General features: G+C 51.5%; 1 protein-coding gene across 3 annotated transcripts in view; it reads right to left on the bottom strand.

The window, feature by feature from the left end:
• The window catches only part of coro2ba (coronin, actin binding protein, 2Ba), a 241,835-nt gene that overhangs the window by 45,044 nt on the left and 170,840 nt on the right, over window positions 1-25,951 (bottom strand). For all 3 annotated transcript variants that reach the window (XM_072470477.1, XM_072470478.1, XM_072470476.1), the window contains exons 3-4: window positions 23,016-23,132; window positions 1,484-1,633 (exon numbers count right to left, since the gene is read on the bottom strand). In XM_072470477.1, coding sequence (XP_072326578.1) covers window positions 1,484-1,633; window positions 23,016-23,132 — 267 coding nt within the window. The remainder of the gene's footprint in view (window positions 1-1,483; window positions 1,634-23,015; window positions 23,133-25,951) is intronic.

Genomic DNA, 25,951 nt, shown 5'->3' with positions numbered 1-25,951 from the left:
ATTCCGGCCAATGACTCTCTTTTTGTACATCCCTCCCTGGCAATCAGTGAGGACTTCTCCCCCTTTTTCTTCCCCCCAATTTTCTTTTTTTGTTGCTGTGGTGAGGTTTGTGCTCACCCAGTGAAGGACTGGCGGTGTGGAAGAATGTAGAAGAAGGATGGGTTTTCCATCCCAGACATTGCGTCAAAGGTGCTGGGCTGATAACGGTTCGAGACTGAGGGAAGTGGCCGAGGCTCTGCCTTGACACCACGTCAGGAGATCAACCCCTACTCCACCAATGGGACCATTTCCACTTACCGTGACGGCCAATGGTTTGGCTGAGTGTGGTTTCCAATGGCTGCCACATCAGTCCATTCTGCCATTCTGAGTTAAAATGCCCAAGACACATCCTGTCAGGTGCCAGAGGCGATTTTTGCTCCATCAGTCTGGTGGGCTTCGTACTCTCGTCTCAAGCTAATGGGGGGAGTGCACACTTCCCAGCCCCAGAGAGAAGATGTTTACCCTTCTTCTCCTTGGCCTGTTTCGATTTTGTGAAACGATCAATCACTTGAACACGCGTTTCTTCATCTGGCCCGTGCAGCTGTTCCCCGAGGTGACACAGAAATCTGCAGAGCGGCCCAGGTTATTGCAGAGAGGCTGAGGTGTCCATGGCCAGACACCGTGCGAGACACATACAAGGCAAAGCTCCCATTCCTCGGCACCAAAGGCGCGGCTGTCATATTTGATCACGTAGCATTAGGACAATGCCTCATAAATAACTGGCTGTAAAACACTCTGTGACCGTGAAGATGTGAGAAGGCTTTGTGCAAGAAAGACTTGCATTTGTATAGCGCCTTTCACAAACCCAGGACGTGTCAAAGCACATTACAACCAATTTAGTACTTTTGAAGTATAGTCACTATTGTAATGTAGGACACTTGGCAACCGATTTAGGCACAGCAAGCTCCCACAAACAGCAATTAAATAAATTAAAACATAATGGGTGGGATTTTCGAGCCCCACCCTCCCCTTTCCGGTGCTGCCGGTGGGATCTTTCCATCCTGCTCACAGAGACGGCGTTTTGTGTGGTTTGCTCATCCTGCCACTGGGGAACACGCTGTGGGAAGTTGCCTCCGGCAGGACTGGAAGATCCCGCCAACAGGAAGGGCTGGAAAATCCCACGCACACTCTGCTGGGTGGGTGATATTTGTTGAGGGATAAATATTGCCAAGGGCACCGGGAAGAATACCCTTGCTCTTCTTTGAATAACGGCGTGGAATCCTTTGGGCTGCATTCGCTGTCGGCGGGATCCACGTTTCGCTGGCAGCGCACTCGCGCCCGCGGATTTCCCGGCGGCGTGGGGGTACCCCCAAGGGGAAACGCCGTTGGCCGACTGCCGGGACAGCACTCCCTACAGTGCAGCATTCCCCGGTACGATCTGTGCTCAGATGTGTCCTGGAACAAACATGAAGGAGAGGGAGAGAACTCTCACGGAATCCTTTACCTTATAATCGTAAGCTGCACTAAATAAGATATTATTCGTTGTGGGGTGCCACTCTATAAGGCCAACACGTCGACTGTGTCCATACAGTTCCAGAATGGATTCTGTCATATTCCGCTTTAGTCCACCTTCCGGAATCTCCCATAGTCTCACCTGGTAACAAGAACAGAATGAATCATTTAAGACGCAGCAGTTATAGGATTTTAATAAACTAGAACAAGAGGTCTCAAAGGATCGTTAGTCTGTGGAATTCCTGTCCCCAGATGGAGGCTGGGTCAGTGAATTTATTCAAGGCTGAGGCCGACAGATGTTCGCTATGCGAGAGAGTCAAGGGGGTGAGGGGGGTGGCAGGAAAGTGGGGTTGAGGCCACAGCCAGATCACCCACGGCAGAGCAAGGCTCGACGGGCCGGGTGGCCTATTCCTGCTCCTATATTCCCATGAGACCTTTCAGTGAGTCACCAGAAATAAAACTCTGGCTTTCCTAAGTCCTATTAGACATAGAATGTACAGTGCAGAAATGTAGACATAGAATGTACAGTCGGCCCATCGAGTCTGCACCGACCCTTGGAAAGAACACCCCACACCTCCACCCAACCCCCGTAACTCAGTAACCCCACCCAATCATTTTGGACACTAAGGGCAATTTATCATGGCCAATCCACCTAACCTGCACACTTTTGGACTTGTGGGAGGAAACCGGAGCACCCGGAGGAACCCTACGCAGACACGGGGAGAACGTGCAGACTCCACACTGACAGGGACCCAAGCCGGGAATCGAACCAGGGACCCTAGAGCTGTGAAGCAACTGAGCTAACCACTGTGCTACTGTGCTGCCCATTGAAAGAGCAAAAATAATCAAGGTGAGTCCATCCAGGAATTTGTAATCTTCCAATAGGTGAATAACCTGGGCACCACGGTAGTTAGCACTGGGACTGCGGCGGTGAGGACCCGAGTTCGAATCCTGGCCCCGGGTCACTGTCCGTGTGGAGTTTGCACATTCTCCCTGTGTCTGCGTGGGTTTCACCCCCACAACCCAAAAGATGTGCAGCGTAGGTGGACTGGCCATGCTAAATTGCCCCTAAATTGGAAAGAAAATAATTGGATACTCTAAATTTTTTTTTTTTAAAGGAGAATAATCCAATAGCTCCCATACTGGGAGACTCCGAAAGGTATTTCAGCAATAATTCTGGAACAAAAGTTATCTTATAATGTTGTTAATCAATTATAACCCCTTGGGGGGACTTCCGGGTGCGGCGATGACCAGCTAAGTCGCAAGTTTCGGCAGCTCCCGTTGGAACGGACTTTTGGGCTCTTAATAGGAGCCCCAACGGCAATTTAAACGGCCAAAAACACTGTGCGGTAAACCAGAAGGGAATCCCCCCTGGACACGCATGGATAAGGGAGAGGATAGCAGCCGGATTGCGGAGGATCCTCTGGAGCAGCGGCAAGGAAGGGAAGCTCAAAGCAAGATGGCGTCGGAAGGTGGCCGCTTGTTATGGGGCCCGGACCAACAAGAGTTCCTGCGGCGGTGTGGAAGAGCTGAAAAAGGAGTTGAAGAAGGAGCTGTTGGCCCCGATATTACAGGCGATTGAAGGGCTAAAGGAGGAGCAGAGGACCCAGGAGCTGGAGCTTCGGGTCGTGAAGGCAAAGGCTGCTGAAAACGAAGACGAAATACAGGGCCTGGTGGTGAAGGCAGAGACGCACGAGGCACAGCACAAAAGGTGTGTGGAAAGGTTGGAAGTACTGGAGAATAACTCGAGGAGGAAGAATCTAAGGGTTCTGGGTCTTCCCGAAGGCGCAGAAGGGGCGGACGTCGGGACAAATGTGAGCACGATGCTTCACTCGCTAATGGGATCGGAGGCCCCGACGGGCCCTTTGGAGGTGGAGGGAGCTTATCGAGTTCTGGCACGAAGACCGAAGGCTGGAGAAATACCCCGAGCTATAATGGTGAGGTTTCTCCGCTATAATGACAGAGAGACGGTCCTCAGATGGGCGAAGAAAACTCCGGTGTAGGTGGGAGAACGCGGTGATCCGCATATACCAGGTTTGGAGTGCGGAGGTGGCGAGAAGGAGGGCAAGTTTTAATCGGGCTAAGGCGGTGCTTCACAAAAAGAAGATCCAGTTTGGAATGTTGCAACCGGCGAGATTGTGGGTCACACACCAAGGGAAGCACCACTACTTTGAGACGGCAGAAGAGGCGTGGACATTCATTGTGGACGAGAAGCTGGAATAGTCTGGCGAGAGAAAGAACTTTTGGGACAAAGTGGTGGGGTGATTATGTGGGGCGAGAAAAAGGGTGGGGGATGTTTTTTTTTTCAATTTGTTGGTTTTGCGATCCTGTAACTTTTCTCTCTTCCCCATGGGGGGCGGGGGGGAGTGTATGAGGAACTGTGGGCGCCGGCCATTAGGGGCGGGGCCGAGTGGGAAACGCGGGCTTTGTTCCCGCGCTATGGTAATTATGGCGGAAACAGGGATGCAGGAAGGAGGGGGCCTCGCACAGTGGGGGCCGAGGACAAGGGGGGGAAGCCGAGGTCAGCCAGAGTTCACTGACTTCTGGGAGCAACATGGGGGGTGCAACTACGCTAGAGGGGGATCTAGCGGAGGGGGGGGGTGTTAACTGGGTTGCTGCTGCTAAGGAGAAGGGGGAGCTGTTATGGGATGGGGTGGTCGAGGTGGGAGGGCGCCGTCGGGGGGATATACGTACTTGGGAACCGGGTGAGGAGCCGGGTTAAAAAAGGGGATGGCTAGTCGACAAGGGGGTGGGGGGTAAAGAGCCCCCCAACCCGGCTGATCCCGTGGAACGTGAGAGGGCTGAACGGGCCGATTAAAAGGGCACGGGTACTCGCACACCTAAAGAAATTAAAGGCAGATGTGGTTATGTTGCAGGAGACGCATCTGAAACTGATAGACCAGGTCAGACTACGTAAAGGATGGGTGGGGCAAGTGTTTCATTCGGGTTTAGATGCGAAGAACAGGGGGGGTGGCTATTTTAGTGGGGAAACGGGTACTGTTTGAGGCAAAGACCATAGTGGCGGATAGTGGGGGTAGATATGTGATGGTGAGTGGCAGATTGCAAGGGGAGGCGGTGGTTCTGGTGAACGTATATGCCCCGAACTGGGATGATGCAAATTTTATGAGGTGTATGTTGGGACGTATCCCGGACCTGGAGGCGGGAAAGTTGGTAATGGGGGGAGACTTCAATACGGTGCTTGATCCAGGGCTGGACCGGTCGAGGTCCAGGACCGGGAGGAGGCCGGCAGCGGCCAGGGTACTCAAGGACTTCATGGAACAGATGGGAGGGGTAGACCCCTGGAGATTTATTAGGCCTAGGAGTAAGGAGTTCTCATTTTTCTCCCATGTTCACAAAGTATACTCACGGATAGACTTTTTTGTCTTGGGAAGGGCACTGATTCCGAAGGTGACAGGGACGGAATATACGGCCATAGCTATTTCGGACCACGCTCCACATTGGGTAGACCTGGAGGTAGGAGAGGAAAAAGAACAGCACCCACTCTGGAGAATGGATATGGGCTTATTGGCGGATGAGGGGGTATGTTTAAGGGTGAGGGGGTGCATCGAAAGGTACTTGGAGCTTAATGACAATGGAGAGGTTCAGGTGGGAGTGGTCTGGGAGGCATTGAAGGCGGTGGTTAGAGGGGAACTGATATCCATAAGGGCACATAAAGGTAAGCAAGAGGGTAAAGAAAGGGAGCGATTGCTGAAAGAACTTTTGAGGGTGGACAGGCAATGTGCGGAGGCACCGGAGGAGGGACTGTACAGGGAAAGACAAAGGCTACATGTGGAATTTGACCTGCTGACCACGGGTAAGGCAGAGGCACAGTGGAGGAGGGCACAGGGTGTACAGTATGAGTATGGAGAGAAGGCGAGTCGGCTACTGGCCCACCAATTGAGGAAGAGGGGAGCAGCGAGGGAGATAGGTGGGGTGAGAGATGAGGAGGGAGAGATGGAACAGGGAGCGGAGAGAGTGAACGGGGTGTTCAAGGCATTCTATGAGAGGTTATATAAGGCTCAGCCCCCGGAAGGGAAGGAGGGAATGATGCATTTCCTGGATCAGCTGGAATTCCCTAAGGTGGAGGAGCAGGAGAGGGTGGGACTGGGAGCACAGATTGAGATGGAGGAGGTGGTAAAAGGGATTGGGAGCATGCAGGCGGGGAAGGCCCCGGGACCGGACGGATTCCCGGTGGAATTTTATAGGAAGTATATGGACCTACTGGCCCCGCTTTTGATGGGAACCTTTAATGAGGCCAGGGAAAGGGGGCAGCTGCCCCCGACTATGTCGGAGGCAACGATATCGCTCCTTTTGAAGAAGTAAAAAGACCCGCTGCAGTGTGGGTCCTACAGGCCCATTTCCCTTTTAAATGTAGATGCTAAGCTCCTGGCTAAGGTGATGGCAACAAGGATAGAGGACTGTGTCCACGAGGATCAAACTGGGTTCGTTAAGGGGAGACAGCTGAACACGAACATACGGAGGTTGCTAGGGGTAATGATGATGCCCCCACCAGAGGGGGAGGCGGAGATAGTGGTGGCGATGGACGCCGAGAAAGCATTTGACAGAGTGGAGTGGGATTATCTGTGGGAGGTGCTGAGGAGATTTGGTTTTGGAGAAGGGTATATCGGATGGGTACAGCTGCTGTATAGGGCCCCGGTGGCGAGCGTGGTCACGAACAGACACAGGTCTGACTACTTCCGTCTTCATAGAGGGACGAGGCAGGGGTGTCCCCTGTCTCCGTTACTGTTTGCATTGGCGATTGAGCCCCTGGCTATAGCACTGAGGGGCTTCAGGAAGTGGAGGGGAGTACTCAGGGGAGGAGAAGAGCACCGGGTATCCTTGTATGCAGATGATTTATTGCTGTATGTTACGGACCCAGTGGAGGGGATGCCTGAGATAATGCAGACACTCAGGGAGTTTGGGGAATTTTCGGGGTATAAATTGAATATGGGGAAGAGTGAGTTGTTTGTGGTACATCCGGGGGAGCAGAGCAGGGGAATAGATGACTTACCGCTGAGGAAGGTAACAAGAGATTTCCGGTACTTAGGGATTCAGATAGCCAGGAGTTGGGGAACCTTACATAGGCTTAATTTAACAAGATTGGTGGAACAGATGGAGGAGGATTTCAAGAGATGAGACATGGTGCCCCTGTCACTGGTGGGTAGGGTGCAGGCGGTCAAAATGGTAGTCCTCCCGAGATTCCTTTTTGTGTTTCAGTGCCTTCCGGAGATGGTCACGAAGGCTTTTTTCAAGAGAATTGAGAAAAGTGTCATGAGTTTTGTGTGGGCCGGGAAGACCCCGAGAGTGAGGAGTAGGTTCTTGCAGCGTAGCAGGGATAGGGGGGGGCTGGCACTACCGAGCCTAAGTGAATATTACTGGGCCGCCAATATCTCAATGGTGTGTAAGTGGATGGGAGAAGGGGAGGGAGCGGCGTGGAAGAGATTGGAGATGGCGTCCTGCAAAGGAACCAGCCTACAAGCAATGGTGACGGCGCCGTTGCCGTTCTCCCCAAAGAAATACACCACAAGTCCAGTGGTGGTGGCAACACTAAAAATTTGGGGGCAGTGGAGACGACATAGGGGAAGGACGGGAGCCTCGGTGCGGACCCCAATAAGAAATAACCATAGGTTTGTCCCGGGGAGAATAGATGGGGGATTTGGAGCACGGCAGAGAGCTGGGGTTGTGCAACTGAGAGATCTGTTCGTAGACAGGACGTTTGCGAGTCTGGGAGCGCTGACGGAAAAATATGGGTTGCCCCAAGGGAATGAATTTCGATACATGCAACTGAGGGCTTTTGCGAGGCAGCAGGTGAGGGAATTCCCGCAGCTCCCGATGCAGGAGAGTCAAGATAGAGTGATCTCAGGGACATGGGTGGGGGATGGTAGGGTGTCGGATATATACAGGGAAATGAGGGACGAGGGGGAAATCATGGTGGATTAGCTGAAGGGGAAATGGGAAGAAGAGCTGGGGGAAGAGATTGAGGAGGGGCTGTGGGCTGATGCCCTACGTAGGGTAAACTCGTTGTCCTTGTGCGCCAGGCTAAGCCTGATACAATTCATGGTTTTACACAGAGCGCATATGACCGGAGCAAGGCTCAGTAAATTTTTCGGGGTAGATGATAGGTGTGGGAGATGCTCGAGAAGCCCAGCAAACCACACCCACATGTTTTGGTCATGTCCGGCAGGGGTTTTGGGTGGGGGTGGCAAAGGTGCTTTCGAAGGTGGTGGGGGTCCGGGTCGAGCCAGGCTGGGGGTTGGCTATATTCGGGGTTGCAGAAGAGCCGGGCGTGCAGGAGGCGAAAGAGGCTGATGTCTTGGCCTTTGCGTCCCTAGTAGCCCAGCGAAGGATATTGCTTATGTGGAAGGAAGCCAAACCCCCGGGCGTGGAGACCTGGATAAATTACATGGCAGGGTTTATAAAACTAGAACGGATAAAGTTCGCACTAAGGGGTTCGGCTCAAGGGTTCACCAGGCGGTGGCAACCGTTCATTGACTACCTCGCAGAACGATAAAGGAAATGGGAAGGTAACAGCAGCAACCCAGGGGGGGGGGGGGGGGGGAGAGCCCGGGCGGGTCCTCAGGGGTGTTTTTGTATAGATATTTGTATTAGGCTATGTATATTGGATTGTTTGATTTTATTTTTGGAGAGTTATTATTTTTGATATGGCAGTTGCCATTTAGTTTATATATTATTTATTTATTTGTTAAAAATGGCCACTGTTATTTATACTGTTTTACTGTTGCAAAAAGGAAAACCTTTGTATTGTTTTGTGTGGCAAAAAAATTTGATTAAAATATATATATTTTTTAAAATTATAACCCGTTGGATTCCACGCACCGCAACATAGTGACGGGCCTTCTTTGCAATTGTTCTTCCTTTCTGAATTCCAGCTCTACCATCTTCCTGTTACAGCCGCAGTCTGTTTGTCCAATACAGTGGCCTCAACCCTCCTTTCCTTGCTAAGCCCATCACAGCTGCTAGTCACCATTTCTGTGAAGAAATGTTTTCTTGGCATCTGACTTAAAACTTGTCTCCTCCACCTTGTCCATCCCCATTTTCCAATCCTCTGAGATCTCTGTGCTTCTGCAATTTCTGCCTCTTGGGCATCTCGCTCCAGTGTTGGTGGCTGTGCCCTCAGCTGCCAAAGTTCCCAAGCTCAGGATTTCCCTTCCCGAACCTTCCCATCCCTCCAGCCTTCTCTCCCCCTTTAAAGAAAGATGTGGAGATGCCGGTGTTGGACTGGGGTGGGCACAGTAAGAAGTCACAACGCCAGGTTAAAGCCCAACAGGTTTGTTTCGAATCACTAGCCTTCGGAGCACTGCTCCTTCCTCAGGTTTAAACAAAGAAAATTAATAATAATAATAATAATCTTTATTATTGTCACAAGTAGGCTTACATTAACACTGCAGTGAAGTTACTGTGAAAAGCTCCTTGTCGCCACATTTCGGCGCCTGTTCGGGTACACAGAGGGAGAATTCAGAATGTACAAATTACGTAACAAGCACATGTTTCGGGACTTGTGGGAGGAAACCGGAGCACCCGGAGGAAACCCACGCAGACACGGGGAGAACGTGCAGACTCCACACAGACAGTGACCCAAGCCGGGAATTGAACCTGGGACCCTGGTGCTGTGAAGCAACAGTGCTCACCACTGTGCTACCGTGCCGCCCACATAATTCCCTGTTTTCTCTTAACTTCCTTTTTTTAACAGTGGGGGTTACATTAGCTACCCTCTAATCTGTCGGAACTGTTCCAGAGTCTATAAAATCTTGGACGTTGGAGAAAATCAATGATTCCAAAAGGAAATTGAGTGGCCGTTTGTGGGAACTGACAGGATAGGGTGGGGGGAATAGAACTGACTGGATTGTTCTACAGAGAGCCAGAATGGACTAAATGGGACAAATGGCCGCCTTCTGTGCTGCAACAACTCGAGGACCCTAAATCTTTGATCACCTGTCACAATATCTCCTTATTTGGCTCTGTGCCAAATGGAGTTTGATCATTTCCCCTGTGAAGCATCTTGGGATCGTTTACGATATTAAGGGTGTTGTTGGATGTCTAAAATTTATCAGAACAGAAAGGAGAAGGAGAATGTTTTTGTCTCTGATTCAAACATACAAAACAGCAAATGGTGAACAAAATTGCAGGTGATGGCCAAGACTGCTCATTCTGCTGCTGCTCTGAGAACGTTGCGTAATTTCTAGAGTTAGATATAGCTCTTCGAGCTAAAGGGATATGGGGGGGGGGGGGGGGGGAGATGGGATCAGGGTATTGAACTTGATGATCAGCCAAGATCATAATCAATGGCGGAGCAGGTTCAAAGGGCCGAATGGCCTCCTCCTGCTTCTATTTTCTACTTTTCCATGTTCAATAATCTTTATTAGTGTCACAAGTAGGCTAATATTAACACGGCAATGAAGTTACAGTGAAAATCCCCTAGTCGTTACATTCCAGCACCTGTTCGGGTACACGGAGGGAGAATTCAGAATGCCCTTAAAAGCACGTCTTTCGGGGCTTGTATGAGGAAACCAGAGTGCTCGGAGGAGACCCACGCAGTCACGGAGAGAACGCACAGCTCTCCCAAACCGGGAATCGAACCCGGGTCCTTGGTGCTGTGAAGCAACAGTGCAGCAGATTCCTATTCCGAACAGGTTCAATTCTCCATGAAGTAATATTGGCATGTCTCAGGGAATGACCCTATTAGGAGCTCACCTCCTCACTCTCAACGATGGACGCCAGACCTCAGCAGTATGGTAAACTGCTTCCAAATCACGTGTTTTACAAATAGGTCCCTGCAAAGTTATTCGGAATGGGCCCCGCTTCTGTTTATAATGCAAACTTATGAAATGAAAAATAAAATGAAAATGAAATGAAAATCGCTTATTGTCACAAGTAGGCTTCAATGAAGTTACTGTGAAAAGCCCCTAGTCGCCACGTTCTGGTGCCTGTTCGGGGAGGCTGGTACAGGAATTGAACCGTGCTGCTGGCCTGCCTTGGTCTGCTTTAAAAGCCAGCTATTTAGCCCAGTGTGCTAAACCAGCCCCTTATCAATCCAGCAGGTCGGCAAAGAAATAAAGAGGGACGACTGATCTACTGAAACAGTCTGACCAGTGTTCGAGCACTGGTAACCGGGTATGATCACAGATTGACACCTCACCTGAGAGATACAGTGCTAGAAAACATGATAGTGAAACATTGCGGTCATTTTTAAGAAAGAGGCAGCTGGGCTGGAAGTTCTACCAACATTTGTTTCCCTGTTCATACATGGCGTTCATCGCGGTAATATTTAATGCATTCATTGCAAATATTATAGAGCAATGAGTGTTGACATCAAACAGAAGATGGGCTGGCCAGCTTTGTGAATGGAGGTGGGAGAGATTATCTCTCCGTTTGTTAAAACCAGGATTCTGTGGAGAAAACGGAGAGCGGGCTGGACAAAGCTGCTGAGAGATGAGTCAGACCTTTACTGGTTGGTGACAAAACCTTGAGCCAGTTTCCACAAATGCACATTTGGCAGCTGGCTCGCAGTCAAAGGCAGACGCTCCTTCCATCCCCCGACCACAGGGAGACTGAAATCAAACGTGAAGTCCACTGCTGTCCCTGGTGAGGCGAACCGACACGGCGAGGATGAGAGATTTAAACTTAGATGCCTTCTTAGGGCTGCCAACTCCGCTGGGTGACATTGGCAGAGGTGATGTCACCAGACTCCTGGCCACATGCCCATCCAGGGGGGGCGCAGAGCCCAAAGCCCCGAGCACTAGATACCAGGCTCCATGCTGACAAACAGCTGCCTCAGGTTCCGCTCTCCACCAGCAGCAGCCCTGACCCCCGCCCCCCCTGCCCTCGATAGTTCCGTTCACATCAATCGACTTGCACGTAAGACCTCACCTTGTTGCCATGACTCCCTGGGCTGCTGCACGGTCAATTCCAGCCCCACTTGACCCAGAGTCGCAACACAAGTGAAATTCGAAGTTGGCTGAGCCAATAAACTGCAGTCACCAGACATAGGAATTTAACACAAATAATTTTTTATTATTTAACAGTAATATAATTAAACTGACTCAAATGTAACGGACAACCTAATACCGCTTATCCAACCCTTGGCTTTCCACCTCATCTTACTCTGCACACACACATGCACACACACACACATGCACACACGAACACACACGCATAGCACACACATGCAAAACACGCAGACACACACATGCACACACACATGAATACACACATACAGCACACACAACACACATACACACACATGCACATAGACATATACACATGCACAGCACACACAACACACACACAACACAAATGCACACAGACGTATACACATGCACAGCACACACAACACACACACAGATACACACACGTGCTCACACAGCCAACATAAAGGGAAAGGATGGTGGATAGGGACAAAAAAATGTTGCGAAAGTAAAAAGGATAAAAGATCTCCGATGCACTATTGTGGTTTTCAGTTAAAATCTTTCAGGAGTTCAAGCTTTCACTTCGATGATTCTTCTTTCTAAGCTTGAGAGGGTTCCTCTGGCAAGGCTATCTACTTTCTCTGTAGATTCAAGATCATTTAAATAAATTTGTACCAGGCACTCACTGGTGTTAGAACAATAAAGCAGTTCTTTACTTCAGCAGAGAGTTTCTCCTTTGTTTGAGGTCCAATCACTTCTGCCCAGCTCTCTCGGAAGGATCCCGCAGGAATCAGTCACTGACTGTTGTCAGGGCGAACACTCTCCCTGGCCAACCCACAGGTTACAAGTCAGCCAATCGAACCGACTTCTTCCAAAGCTGCTTCTTAGCAAAGCAGCACGGTAGCATGGTGGTTAGCTCAGTTGCTTCACAGCTCCAGGGTCAAAGGTTTGATTCCCGGCTTGGGTCATAGTCTGTGCGGAGTCTGCATGTTCTCCCCGTGTCTGCGTGGGTTTTTTCCGGGTGCTCCGGTTTCCTCCCACAGTCCAAAGATGTGCAGGTTAGGTGGATTGGCGATGATAAATTGCTCTTTGTGTCAAAAAGGTTAGATAGGATTACAGGGATAGGTGGAGGTGTGGGCTTAAATGGGGTGCTCTTTCCTAAGGGCCGGTGCAGACCCGATGGGCCAAATGGCCTCCTCCTACACTGTAAATTCTATGATTAAGATTTCCTCTACACCAATGAGTCTGTTTTCTCCTTTCCTAAAACAAATCCTGTTAACACACGGCCCCGACTAGCAGGTTGCCTCCCCTGAAGTCCACAGCTTAAAGGTGCATTCCAATTATGGATACTTCTCGAATTCATCTTTTTTTTTGCCATGTTTGGACCCAGGCTCTAAGGAGGTTTGAAGTGGTCCTGGCGGAGCAGTGAGTATTGGTGGGCAGATTATTGGTGCGCAAGGGTTGCTGGATAACACAGGCAATAGCACCTTCCAACACTTTGCACCGGCAATTTAATGGGAATAAAAATGGAGAGATGAAAGACCATTCGTCACCTTGATATCATCTGCTTTATACCTTTGCACCTTATTCAGACGTCCCTCTGTCTTCTAGGGCTCCACGTATGTCTCAGTTAACTGACCCAAGTGATTTGCAAAAGGAGGTTTTCATAGATCGTAGAATTTACAGTGCAGAAGGAGGCCATTCGGCCCATCGAGTCTGCACCGGCGATTGGAAAGAGCACCCTACTTGGCGTCCATGATGACTGACGAGTCCATTGAGGGATCCACAGACTATCACATGTGGGATAGGTGATGGTTGAAGAATGGAGTAGAAGACTTGCCTGGGGAGGGGTGGGTGGGGCGGGGTGGGGGGGTGGGGGGAGGGGGAGGGGGTGTTGGGGGTACGGGGGTTTAAGCTCCTTTTTTTTCGTGGATCTGGCTTCTCTGTGCTCTTGGCAAAATCTCTCAAGGCGCTCGGTGCTTTCAAATATGCTCATTTTGGACAGTCGGTCCTGGGTCAGGAATTCCCACAATTAGGTAGGAATGTTGAATCCCTTCAGGGATGCTTTGAGGTTGATCCTAAAGTGATCCCTTGGTCCTCCTGAGAGTCGCTTCCAGCTATGAAGTTCGGAACACTGCAGATGTACCCAGTGCCTGATATCAGGCACAATGTCACCCCCCCCTCCCCCCCCCCCCCCCCAATGTTTGGAGGAAGGGGGGAGGAAGTAGTATTTAGTCTCAATCCTCTAGCCGTACTGGTATAGACAGGACGAATGGATCAACTAACCTTTTCCTGTCTGTGAACCTTGTCTGTTTGAACGTAAATACTTAATGTAATGTTTGTACGTAAATACTTAGGGGCTGGTTTAGCACAGGGCTAAAGAGCTGGCTTTTAAACAGACCAAGGCAGGCCAGCAGCACTGTTCAATTCCCCTACCAGCCTCCCCGAACAGGCGCCGGAATGTGGCGACTAGGGGCTTTTCACAGGAACTTCATTTGAAGCCTACTTGTGACAATCAGCGATTTTCATTTCATTTCATTTCAAAAAGTCGGCCCAGGCACGGGGAAAGACACTTGATCCTTCCTCCTTTCCCTGACCACTGGAGCTGTTGATAATGAGGATTCTAGGAGCTTGCATAGAGGAAGTGTCAATGCTTCCTGCATTGATGCCTCGCTCACACAGGCAACTGGTTTTAAAGCGCGGAGGAAAAGGTGTTTTACCAGTTACTCCCTCGCCTTGGCTTTCCAAAACCACATTTTATTTCCATGTTGGGATTCTCGGCGCTGGCTGGAAGGAGGTCAGCGGTGAAATGAGATGAACATAGTGCGCCGGAGCTGAATCACTTCAGGGGGAAAACGTCGTCATTACCTCGGGGAGTTTTATAGATCTTGTCATTTCAGCTGGACGCTTTAATTAAACTGTCTCGCATCAGTCTGACTGAAGAACTCCCACACCCTCTGATTGCAGCCCTCTCAATAGACCCCTGGCGGAGGATGCTACATTTATTTAATGCATTCACTCGAGTTCTGCGTTGAAGTTAAACACTCCTTTATATTTTTCCAGTAACGGCTGCCCTCCAGGGTGACCTTTCCTCATTAAGCCTTCTCCTTCTCCTCCCCCCCCCCCATGTTCTCAGGATATATTCCCACAGGACCTCATGCAAGTGGCCATTCTTGTGTGACCCGAGACAGCGCAGACTGTTAGAGCTGGATAGCAGCTAAGCCCAAACATCCAGACTCACGGCAATGGGCAACAGCCCTAATTGACTCGGTGCGTTTGTCTATGGGGTGGAGGGGACAGAGCTCCTATATTGCAACAGTGAATGTACGAAAAAAACTCACAATTGACTGCAAAGCAAGTTGGGACATCCTGAGGGTGTAATAGGTGCTATGTAAATGAAAAGCTTTCTTTCCTGCTGCTGCCCAATGCTGAGCAGGACTTGAACTGGGAACTCCTGGTTTTCCAGGCCGCATGTTACACCAATTCCTACTGCGCTACTGAATGAGCCTTAAATTGAGTTTGTGACGTGCAAAGTGCCTGTGCCGCACGCGTGTGATTCAGAAGACTGTGGGTTCAAGACCCACTCGAGTGATTTGAGTTCAACATCCTTGGCTGAGACTCCAGTGCCGTTCTAGAACATAGAACAGTACAGCACACAGTACAGGCCCTTCGTCCCACGATAGTGTGCCAACCATGTTGTGCTGGGCGCTCTGGATCCGTGGAACACATACAGGTCACCAACACTTGAAATAGTGCAACACTATTTTATTGAATCATTAACTGTTGTAACATACTCTGACTGTGGGTTAACACAATACTAGCTTTAACTAAAGACCTTTGCCTTGTCCTAACCAGTCGATGCACTCAGCACATGGTGAATGTCTGTGCTGCAGGCTGTGAGCTCTGTCCTCCTAGCTAGCTGCAGCTCGAATGAGCAGGAACTCTGATGCCCCCTGTCTTTATAGTGCGTGTGCTCTAACTGGTGATTGGCTGCGGTGTTGTGTATGTTGATTGGTCCCACTGTGTGTCCATCAGTGTGTGTCTGCACCATGATATACTGGTGTATATTATGACAGACCATTTATCCTAATCTAAGATCAACCTAACCTACACTCCTTCAGTTTAACGCTGTCCATGTGCCTGTCCAAGAGTCGCTTAAATGTCCCGAATGACTCTGACTCCACCACCTCCGCTGGCAGTGCATTCCACACACCCACCACTCTCTGTGTAAAGAACCTGCCTCTGACATCTCCCCTATACTTTCCTCCAATCACCTTAAAATTATGTCCCCTCGTGACAGCCATTTCCACCCTGGGGAAAAGTCTCTGGATATCCACTTTATCCATGCCTCATCACCTTGTACACCTCTATCAAGTCACCTCTCTGCCTCCTTCGCTCCAGTGAGAAAAGCCGTAGCTCCCTCAACCTTTCTTCATAAGACATGCCCTCCAGTCCAGGCAGCATCCTGGTAAATCTCCTCTGTACCCTCTCTGAAGCATCCACAGCCTTCCTATAATGAGGCGACCAGAACTGGACACGATATTCCAAGTGAGGTCTAACCAAGGTTTTATAAAGCTGCAGCAAAACGTCACGGCTCTTAAACTCAATCCCCCTGTTAATGAAAGCCAACACACCATACGCCTTCTTCACAACCCCATCAACCTGGGAGGCAACTTTGAGGGGTCGATGTACGTGGACCCCAAGATCCCTCTGTTCCTCCACACTTCCAAGAATCTTGCCTTTAACCCTGTAATCAGCGTTCAAATTCGACCTTCCAAGATGAATCACTTCACATTTATCAAGGTTGAACTCCATCTGCCACTTCTCAGCCCAGCTCTGCATCCTGCCAATGTCCTGTTGTAACCTGCAACAGCCCTTAACACTATCTACAACTCCCCCAACCTTCGTGTCATCGGCAAACTTACTGAGGGATTGGTGCACTGGTGAAGCTGCCGTCTTTCAGACCAAGCCGTTAAACAGAGGCGGTGTCTGCCCTCTCATGGGTGTGGCAAATGATCCCACGGCAGTGTTTTGAAGAAGAGCGGGGGATTATCCCCATGTCCCAGCCAATAGCTATCCCTGAAGTGGGTGATCGCTGTGCGTGGGATCCTGCTGTGCGCAAATTGACCATCGCGTTCCCTGCACAACATGGAGCACACTTTGAGTGCACAGCAAGGATGGGAATATTTAAAATTGAGGTATCGCTTAACCTGGAGCTAATTAGGTCAGCGAGCACAGGGGGTGATGAGCCGAGTGTCGAAGGGGACTGGGAGCGAGTTGGGATACGCGTGGCCCAGTTTTGGATAAGCTCAAGATGACGGAGGGCAGAATGTGGGTGACGGGCCAGGAGTGAGTTAGAACATTCAACGGGAGAACACAGAGCGAACAAGCGCAATTTCCTGTTGGACGAAGAATCACAAATCAGTCGCAGCTTCCCCTCCCCCCCACAGGAGCTGAGCTTCGGACACACATTGAGATGTGACAGAAAGGGGATGACGGACCCTAGCATGAATCTTTTATTGTGCGAGACAGAAAGGAAGATGATTAGGAACTCTTTATCTAATGCACCATGTGGCTTGGAAACTAGGTCACTGGGCAATTAATGATGAAACTCCATATGTCACATTAAAGCCAAACAGGGAACGGCCAATTGAAAACATTCAGGAAATTAAGAACCAGCCTGGTCTGTTTTCCAATAATTCCAGTTAAACCCCGGGAGATCTCCGAGCCAGTGATAAATACCAGGAGGAAAACAAGGCAGAGGATGTTCAAACCCTTGTTGAGGAAGATTGCAAGCAGAATACAGGTTCAGGTTTATTTTTCAACTTTTATAACAAAGGAATTAGCACTCAGCTCTAAGCACACTGAAAACCGACAACTGATTATCTAATTATCCAGCGCCTCTTCGTTCTTTAACATCAGCCTGTTGTTGCTGAGGGTTTGCAGCTTCACAGGACTGAGAATAGCAGCAATTTGTTTTTGGGAAGAACTCCCCTGTACTTCTTCACAATAGTGTAACGGGATTTCTTCACTCCAGAGAGGTTTAATCTCTGCTGCTAAAGAAGGTGCCTCCGAGATAGTCGAACATTATTCTCATTACGGCCCTCCCAGAGCGCAGCGCTCCCTCACTACTGCCTCTGACCAGCAGGTCACTCCCCCAGTACTGAGGCTGTGACAGTGCAGCACTCCCTCAATACTGACCCTCTGACAGTGCAGCACTCCCTTAGTGCTGCCCCTGACCAGCAGGTCACTTGCTCAGTACTGACGCTGTGACATTGCAGCGCTCCCGGAGTACTGACCCTCTGACAGTGCGGCACTCCCTCAGTACTGACCCTCTGACAGTGCAGCTCTCCCTCAGTACTGACCCTCTGACAGTGCGGCACTCCCTCAGTACTGACCCTCTGACAGTGCAGCTCTCCCTCAGTACTGACCCTCTGACAGTGTAGCACTCCCTCAGTACTGACCCTCTGACAGTGTGGGTCTCTCTCAGGGCTGACCCTCTGACAGTGCGGCACTCACTCAGTACTGACCCTCTGACAGTGCGGCACTCCCTCAGTACTGACCATCTGACAGTGCGGCACTCCCTCAGTACTGACCCTCTGACAGTGCAGCACCCCCTCAGTACTGACCCTCTGACAGTGCGGCGTTCCCGAAGGACTGACACTCTGACAGTGCAGCACTCCCTCAGTACTGACCCTCTGACAGTGCAGCAGTGCCTCAGTTCTGACCCGCTGACAGTGCGGCGTTCCCCAAGGACTGACACTCTGAAAGTGCAGCACTCCCTCAGTACTGCCCCTCTGACAGTGCGGCACTCCCTCTGTACTGACGCTCGGACAGTGCAGCAATCCCTCAGTCCTGACCCTCTGACAGTGCAGCACTCCCTCAGATTTGACCCTCTGACAGTGCAGCACTCCCTCAGTACTGATCCTCTGACAGTGCGGCACTCCCTTTGTACTGACGCTCGGACAGTGCAGCAATCCCTCAGTACTGACCCTCTGACAGTGCAGCACTCCCCCAGTACTGACCCTCTGACAGTGCAGCACTCCCTCAGTACTGATCCTTTGACAATGTGGCACTCCCTAAGGACTGACACTCTGACAGTGCGGCACTCCCTCAGTACTGACCCTCTGACAGTGCAGTGCACCCTCAGTACTGACCCGCTAACAGTGCAGCACTCCCTCAGTACTGACCCTCTGACAGTGCAGCACTCCCTCAGTACTGACCCTCTGACAGTGCAGCGTTCCCTAAGGACTGACACTCTGACAGTGCGGCACTCCCTCAGTACTGGCCCACTGACAGTGCAGCGCACCCTCAGTACTGACCCTCTGACAGTGCGGCGTTCCCTAAGGACCGACACTCTGACAGTGCGGCACTCCCTCAGTACTGACACTCGGACAGTGCAACAATCCCTTAATACTGACCCTCTGACAGTGCAGCATTCCCTCAGTACTAGCCCTCTGACAGTGCAGCACTCCCTCAGTACTGAACATCTGATAGTGCAGCACTCCCTCAGTACTGAGCCTCTGACAGTGCAGCTCTCCCTCAGTACTGCCTCAGTACTGGCACTCTGACAGTGCAGCACTCCCTCAGTACTGACCCTCTGACAGTGCAGCATTCCCTCAGTACTGACCCTCTGAAGGTGCGGCACTCCTTCAGTACTGACCCTCTGATAGTGCAGCACTCCCTCAGTCCTAACCCTCTGACAGTGCGGCACTCCTTCATTACTGACCCACTGATAGTGTAGCACTCCCTCAGTACTGACCCTCTGACAGTGCAGCCCCCCCTCAGTACTGACCCTCTGACAGTGTAGCACTCCCTCTGTACTGACGCTCGGACAGTGCAGCAATCCCTCAGTACTAACCCTCTGAAGGTGCGGCACTCCTTCAGTACTGACCCTCTGATAGTGCAGCACTCCCTCAGTACTGACCCTCTGAAGGTGCAGAACTACCTCAGTACTGGCCCTCGGACAGTGCAGCACTCCTTCATTACTGACCCGCTGACAGTGTAGCACTCCCTCAGTACTGGCCCTCTGACAGTGCAGCACTCCTTCATTACTGACCCACTGACAGTGTAGCACTCCCTCAGTACTGACCCTCTGACAGTGCAGCACCCCCTCAGTACTAACCCTCTGACAGTGTAGCACTCCCTCTGTACTGACGCTCGGACAGTGCAGCAATCCCTCAGTACTAACCCTCTGAAGGTGCGGCACTCCTTCAGTACTGACCCTCTGATAGTGCAGCACTCCCTCAGTACTGACCCTCTGAAGGTGCAGCACTCCCTCAGTACTGGCCCTCTGACAGTGCAGCACTCCTTCATTACTGACCCGCTGACAGTGTAGCACTCCCTCAGCACTGGCCCTCTGACAGTGCAGCACCCCCTCAGTACTGACCCTCTGACAGTGTAGCACTCCCTCAGTACTGACTCTCAGAGAGTGCAGCACTCCCTCAGTACTGACTCTCAGACAGTGCAGCACTCCCTCAGTACAGATGTTCGGACAGTGCAGCACCCCCTCAGTACTGACCCTCTGATAGTGTAGCACTCCCTCTGTACTGACCCTCTGACAGTGCAGCTCTCCCTCAGTATTGACCCTCTGACAGTGTAGCACTCCCTCTGTACTAACGCTCGGACAGTGCAGCAATCCCTCAGTCCTGGCCCTCTGAAAGTGCAGCACTCCCTCAGTATTGACCCTCTGACAGTGTGGCACTCCCTCAGTACTGACCCTCTGACAGTGCAGCACCCCCTCAGTGCTGACCCTCTGACAGTGTAGCACTCCTTCAGTACTGACTCTCAGACAGTGCAGCACTCCCTCAGTACTGACCCTCTGACAGTGCGGCACTCCCTCTGTACTGACGCTCGGACAGTGCAGCAATCCCTCAGTCCTGACCCTCTGACAGTGCAGCACTCCCTCAGTACTGACCCTCTGATAGTGTGGTACTCCCTCAGTACTGACCCTCTGACAGTGCAGCACTCCCTCAGTACTGACCCTCTGACAGTGCAGCGCACCCTCAGTACTGACCCTCTGACAGTGCGGCACTCCCTCAGTACTGACCCTCTGACAGTGCAGCCCTCCCTCAGTACTGACCCTCTGACAGTGCAGCACTCCCTCAGTACTGACCCTCTGATAGTGCAGCACTCCCTCAGTACTGACCCTCTGACAGTGCGGCACTCCCTCAGTACTGACCCTCTCACAGTGCAGCAATCCCTCAGTACTGACCCTCTGAAGGTGCTGCGCTCCCTCAGTACTGACCCTCTGACAGTGCGGCGTTCCCTAAGGACTGACACTCTGACAGTGCGGCACTCCCTCAGTACTGGCCCCCTAACAGTGCAGCACTCCCTCAGTACTGACACTCGGACAGTGCAACAATCCCTTAATACTGACCCTCTGACAGTGCAGCATTCCCTCCGTACTAGCCCTCTGACAGTGCAGCACTCCCTCAGTACTGGCCCTCTGACAGTAGAGCGCACCCTCAGTACTGACCCTCTGACGGTGCAGCACTCCCTCAGTACTGACTCTTTGATAGTGCAGTGCACCCTCAGTACTGACCCATTGACAGTGCAGCTCTCCTTCAGTACTGCCACTCTGACAGTGCAGCACTCCCTCAGTACTGACCCTCTGACAGTGCAGCACTCCCTCAGTACTGACCCTCTGAAGGTGCGGCACTCTTTCAGTACTGACCCTCTGATAGTGCAGCACTCCTTCATTACTGACCCACTGACAGTGTAGCACTCCCTCAGTACTGACCCTCTGACAGTGCAGCACCTCCTCAGTACTGAGCCTCTGACAGTGTAGCACTCCCTCTGTACTGACGCTCAGACAGTGCAGCAATCCCTCAGTCCTGACCCTCTGACAGTGCAGCACTCCCTCAGTATTGACCCTCTGACAGTGCGGCACTCCCTCAGTATTGAACCTCCGACAGTGCGGCACTCCCTCAGTACTGACCCTCTGACAGTGCAGCACTCCCTTAGTACTGACCCTCTGAAGGTGCAGCACTCCCTCAGTACTGGCCCTCTGACAGTGCAGCACTCCATCATTACTGACCCACTGACAGTGTAGCACTCCCTCAGTACTGACCCTCTGATAGTGCAGCACTCCCTCAGTACTGACCCTCTGAAGGTGCAGCACTCCCTCAGTACTGGCCCTCTGACAGTGCAGCACTCCTTCATTACTGACCCGCTGACAGTGTAGCACTCCCTCAGTACTGACCCTCTGACAGTGCGGCACTCCCTCAGTACTGGCCCTCTGACAGTGCAGCACTCCTTCATTAATGACCCGCTTACAGTGTAGCACTCCCTCAGTACTGACCGTCTGACAGTGCAGCACTCCCTCAGTACTGACTCTCAGACAGCGCAGCACCCCCTCAGTACTGACCCTCTGACAGTGTAGCACTCCCTCTGTACTGACCCTCTGACAGTGCAGCTCTCCCTCAGTATTGACCCTCTGACAGTTTAGCACTCCCACTGTACTGACGCTCGGCAAGTGCAGCAATCCCTCAGTCCTGACCCTCTGACAGTGCAGCATTCCCTCAGTATTGACCCTCTGACAGTGCGGCACTCCCTCAGTACTGACCCTCTGATAGTGTTACACTCCCTCAGTACTGACCCTCTGACAGTGCAGCAGTCCCTCAGTACTGGCCCTCTGACAGTGCAGCATTCCCTCAGTATTGACCCTCTGACAGTGCGGCACTCCCTCATTACGGACCCTCTGACAGTGCAGCGCTCCCTCAGTACTGACCCTCTGACAGTGCGGCACTCCCTCAGTACTGACCCTCTGACTGTGCGGCACTCCCTCAGTGCTGACACTCTGACAGTGCAGCGCTCCCTCAGTACTGACCCTCTGACAGTGCGGCACTCCCTCAGTACTGACCCTCTGACTGTGCGGCACTCCCTCAGTACTGACCCTCTGACAGTGCAGCATGCCCTCAGTACTGACCCTCCGACACTGCAGCACTCCCTCAGTACTGACCCTCTGACAGTGCAGCATTCCCTCAGTACTGACCCTCCGACAGTGCAGCACTCCCTCAGTACTGACCCTCTGACAGTGCGGCACTCCCCCAGTACTGACCCTCCGACACTGCAGCACTCCCTCAGTACTGACCCTCTGACAGTGCAGCACTCCCTCAGTACTGACCCTCTGACAGTGCGGCACTCCCTCAGTACTGACCCTCTGACAGTGCGGCACTCCCTCAGTACTGACCCTCTGACAGTGCGGCACTCCCTCAGTACTGACCCTCTGACAGTGCGGCACTCCCTCAGTACTGACCCTCTGACAGTGCGGCACTCCCTCAGTACTGACCCTCTGACAGTGCGGCACTCCCTCAGTACCGACCCTCTGACAGTGCGGCACTCCCTCAGTACTGACCCTCTCAGCAGAAATATTGCACAGAAGCTGCTCCCACTTTTCTGACATCACTCTGGTGGAAAAGTGCAGAATCTGCCTCCTGCTTCCTTTGTGGCTGAGTAGGAGCGACACGGAGGGAGTTCCCGACCTGAGAACCCGGGCGGCAGGGGCACAATTACACTGCTGTTTAAATTTAGTTGTGATGAATTATTAGCAAAAGCTTCTTGTGGGACTGAAATATTTATGCAGACATTACTCACCGAAGTGTCTTCTGAACAGGAAGCTAAGATGTTGTCGACAAACGGGTTCCATTTGATGTCCAGTACGTTTCCCTGGTGGCCGCAGACCTTGGGGTAAAGGGGGTCAATGCGGCCAGTCTGAGGGGGGAAAAAAAATCAAGCGTGGTTATCCCAGAACTGATTCTGCGGAAGCTCCTGCATTTAGATAGCGTCTTTTACACAGCCGCCGGGAGGACCTCAGTTGGAGGTTGCATCCAAAACAGCACCGACAACAGTGCAGCACTCCCTCAGGCCTCGCACTCCAATGTCAGCCTGGATTACATGCTCAGGCTCGTGGGGCGGGATTCTCCCCGACCCGGCGGGGCGGGCCGTACCGGCAGCGAGGAGTGGCGTGAACCACTCCGGCGTCGGGCCGCCCGGAAGGTGCGGAATCCTCTGCACCTTCAGGGGCTAGGCCGGCTCCGAAGGGCCTGCCTTCTGATTCACACCCTGCAGTGCTTCCCACTGAGCCACAGGTGAAACCTAAGCTGGACTTTTGCTTCTAAAGCTGGGGGGGCAGGTGTAATTTTCCTGTAAAATCTATTGGACAAAAACAAAAGGCTGGGATTAAGTCGCCTTCCGGCTGGCTGGCTGCTCCAATGGCAAGGGACTGAGGTGGGTGACGGTAAATTACAACGACCCTGGATCCAATTCCCAGCCGACACTCAATTACTGGGGCTCCAATAGCGCTGCTATAAATGGCCCCGGGCCCCCCTGGCTGGGACAGGAGTAAAATCAGTTGGGGACCCCAGTCCAATTCGTTGTCCAGTGACTCGTGCCGAAAGCAGGAGAAGACAGAGGGAACCTTGTTTTGAAAGCTGCAACGGCAGAAAAACCCCTTCAGACACGGACAATATGGTGATGCCCCAAGTGGACGAATAGCCTGTTGACTGGGTGGGAAAGGGTGAGGTGCAGGGTGCTCCCCCTGCTACAATACCAGTTAAGGAGGCACGCCTTCAGGAGAGGAAGGAGGGGAAATGAAAGGATTATGAAAATATATTTTAAGAAATGCATTTTTGCGCTGTGTAAGGTTAATGGTGAGCAGAATAAAAAGGAAAGTAATGCAGGCAGCACGGTGGTGCAGTGGGTTAGCCCTGTTGCCTCACGGCGCCGAGGTTCCAGGTTCGATCCCGGCTCTGGGTCACTGTCCGTGTGGAGTTTGCACATTCTCCCCGTGTTTGCGTGGGCTTTGCCCCCACAACCCAAAGATGTACAGGCGAGGTGGATTGGCCACGCTAAATTGCCCCTCAATTGGAAAAATGAATTGGATACACTAAATTTAAAAAAAAGAAATTTATGCATTTATATAGCGCCTTTAACAATCACCAGATGTCCCCAAAATAGTGCAGTCACTGTTCTAATGTGGAAAATGCAGCAGCCAATTTACACACAGTAGGATCCCACAATCAGTAATGTGATAGAGACGACATCAGCTGTATCTTCTGATGTTCTTTCAGTGACCATGGGGATAACCACCACCCAACACCTACTTTCAAAATAGTCCCACAGGACCTTTTATGTCCCCGCGAGGGGGTGGACCTTTAATGTCCCAAAAGTTGGGAACAAGAAAGAAAAAAAAACATATCTGCCGAAAAACACGGTTAATTATACAAATCCTGTTACTTACTGAAAGTAACGTTTTCAAAGGAATGGAGCAGGGGAACAATTATGAGTGTTTTTCGAAAACGGGGTAAAACGTCGCTTATTGTCACAAGTAGGCTTCAAATGAAGTTACTGTGAAAAGCCCCTAGTCGCCACATTCTGGCGCCTGTTCGGGGAGGCTGGTACGGGAATTGAACCGCGCTGCTGGCCTGCCTTGGTCTGCTTTTAAAAGCCAGCTATTTAGCCCTGTGCTAAACCAGCCCCTGTTGGTAGGGAAAGCAGGGGATTTGCAATGGAAGGTGCTGTAGCAGACTCTGACACCAGGTGGAGCCAAAGAGCGAGAGTTAATCGTGGGGAGTAAATGCAGCATAAACCAGGCAAAACATTCAACTTTGGTGGGGAGTAACACAGTTGGAAGTGGATTGGCCGACACTTATAACCCCCCACCCCCCTCACACAATTAAATTCAAGGCAAGGAAAATCAAGTAGAGCGCAGAACGGGCGGCTGATCCATTTCCCGGCGGAAATCCAGCTTTTCTTTGCTCCCAATAGTGTTTTCCTCGGTAACCCTCTCCGTCCCCGAGGATGGTGTCACAACTTGCCACGCGCAGCACGTCCAAAGAGACGATGAAATGTCCCGCTTAATACTCGCGGAACTTGGACAACCAGCCGCTACCAAATCTTAGACTGTGGAGAATAGAGAGTGGTGATGGAAGAGGAGAGGGAGGGAGGGATAGTGTCGAGGTGTAGGAGTACAATGGGAGAGGGCATGGCACTGTGGAGAGGGATGGGGCAATGGTTGTGGGGGTGAGCTGGGGGGGGGGGGGGTAATGTCAGGAGCTGGGAGGGACTGAGGGTTTGGACCATGTCTCCCATTCTGAGCTGCGTGTTAGTTCCAGTGAAAACTGTGAATGTAGAAGTAACTTGCAAGGCGAATGCCTCATAATCACGGAGAGGGTACGTGTTTTGTTTTCAAAGGACGTGCTTTTTTGGCGAAGGGGTTTAAAAGTATCTTTCACCCAGGTCAGACAACCTGGTACTCGAGAGGAAAATGTTTTCCCCCTGATTTCTGCTTTCCCCATCCTGCACTCTGGGGCCAGGCTCAGGTCTGACGTAGGTTAAAGCAATCGCTCCAACAGCCCAGCAATGTGCTTGTACCAAATCCTCACGCAAGGTCCTGCCCCAGCACGATGTTTCCACATTCTACACTGAACTGAAATCTCTGCATGAATTCTCCTCCCACCTTGCATTTTAAAAAGTATTGCCGGATGACACCTCTATGAGATCGGACATAACTCTCTGCTAAACCTAAATAG

This window comes from Scyliorhinus torazame, chromosome 12 (genome assembly GCF_047496885.1).
Source record: "Scyliorhinus torazame isolate Kashiwa2021f chromosome 12, sScyTor2.1, whole genome shotgun sequence".
Taxonomy (NCBI): domain Eukaryota; kingdom Metazoa; phylum Chordata; class Chondrichthyes; order Carcharhiniformes; family Scyliorhinidae; genus Scyliorhinus; species Scyliorhinus torazame.
The sequence above is the reverse complement of the archived record's forward strand: the minus strand, read 5'-3'. Positions and strand labels throughout refer to the sequence as shown.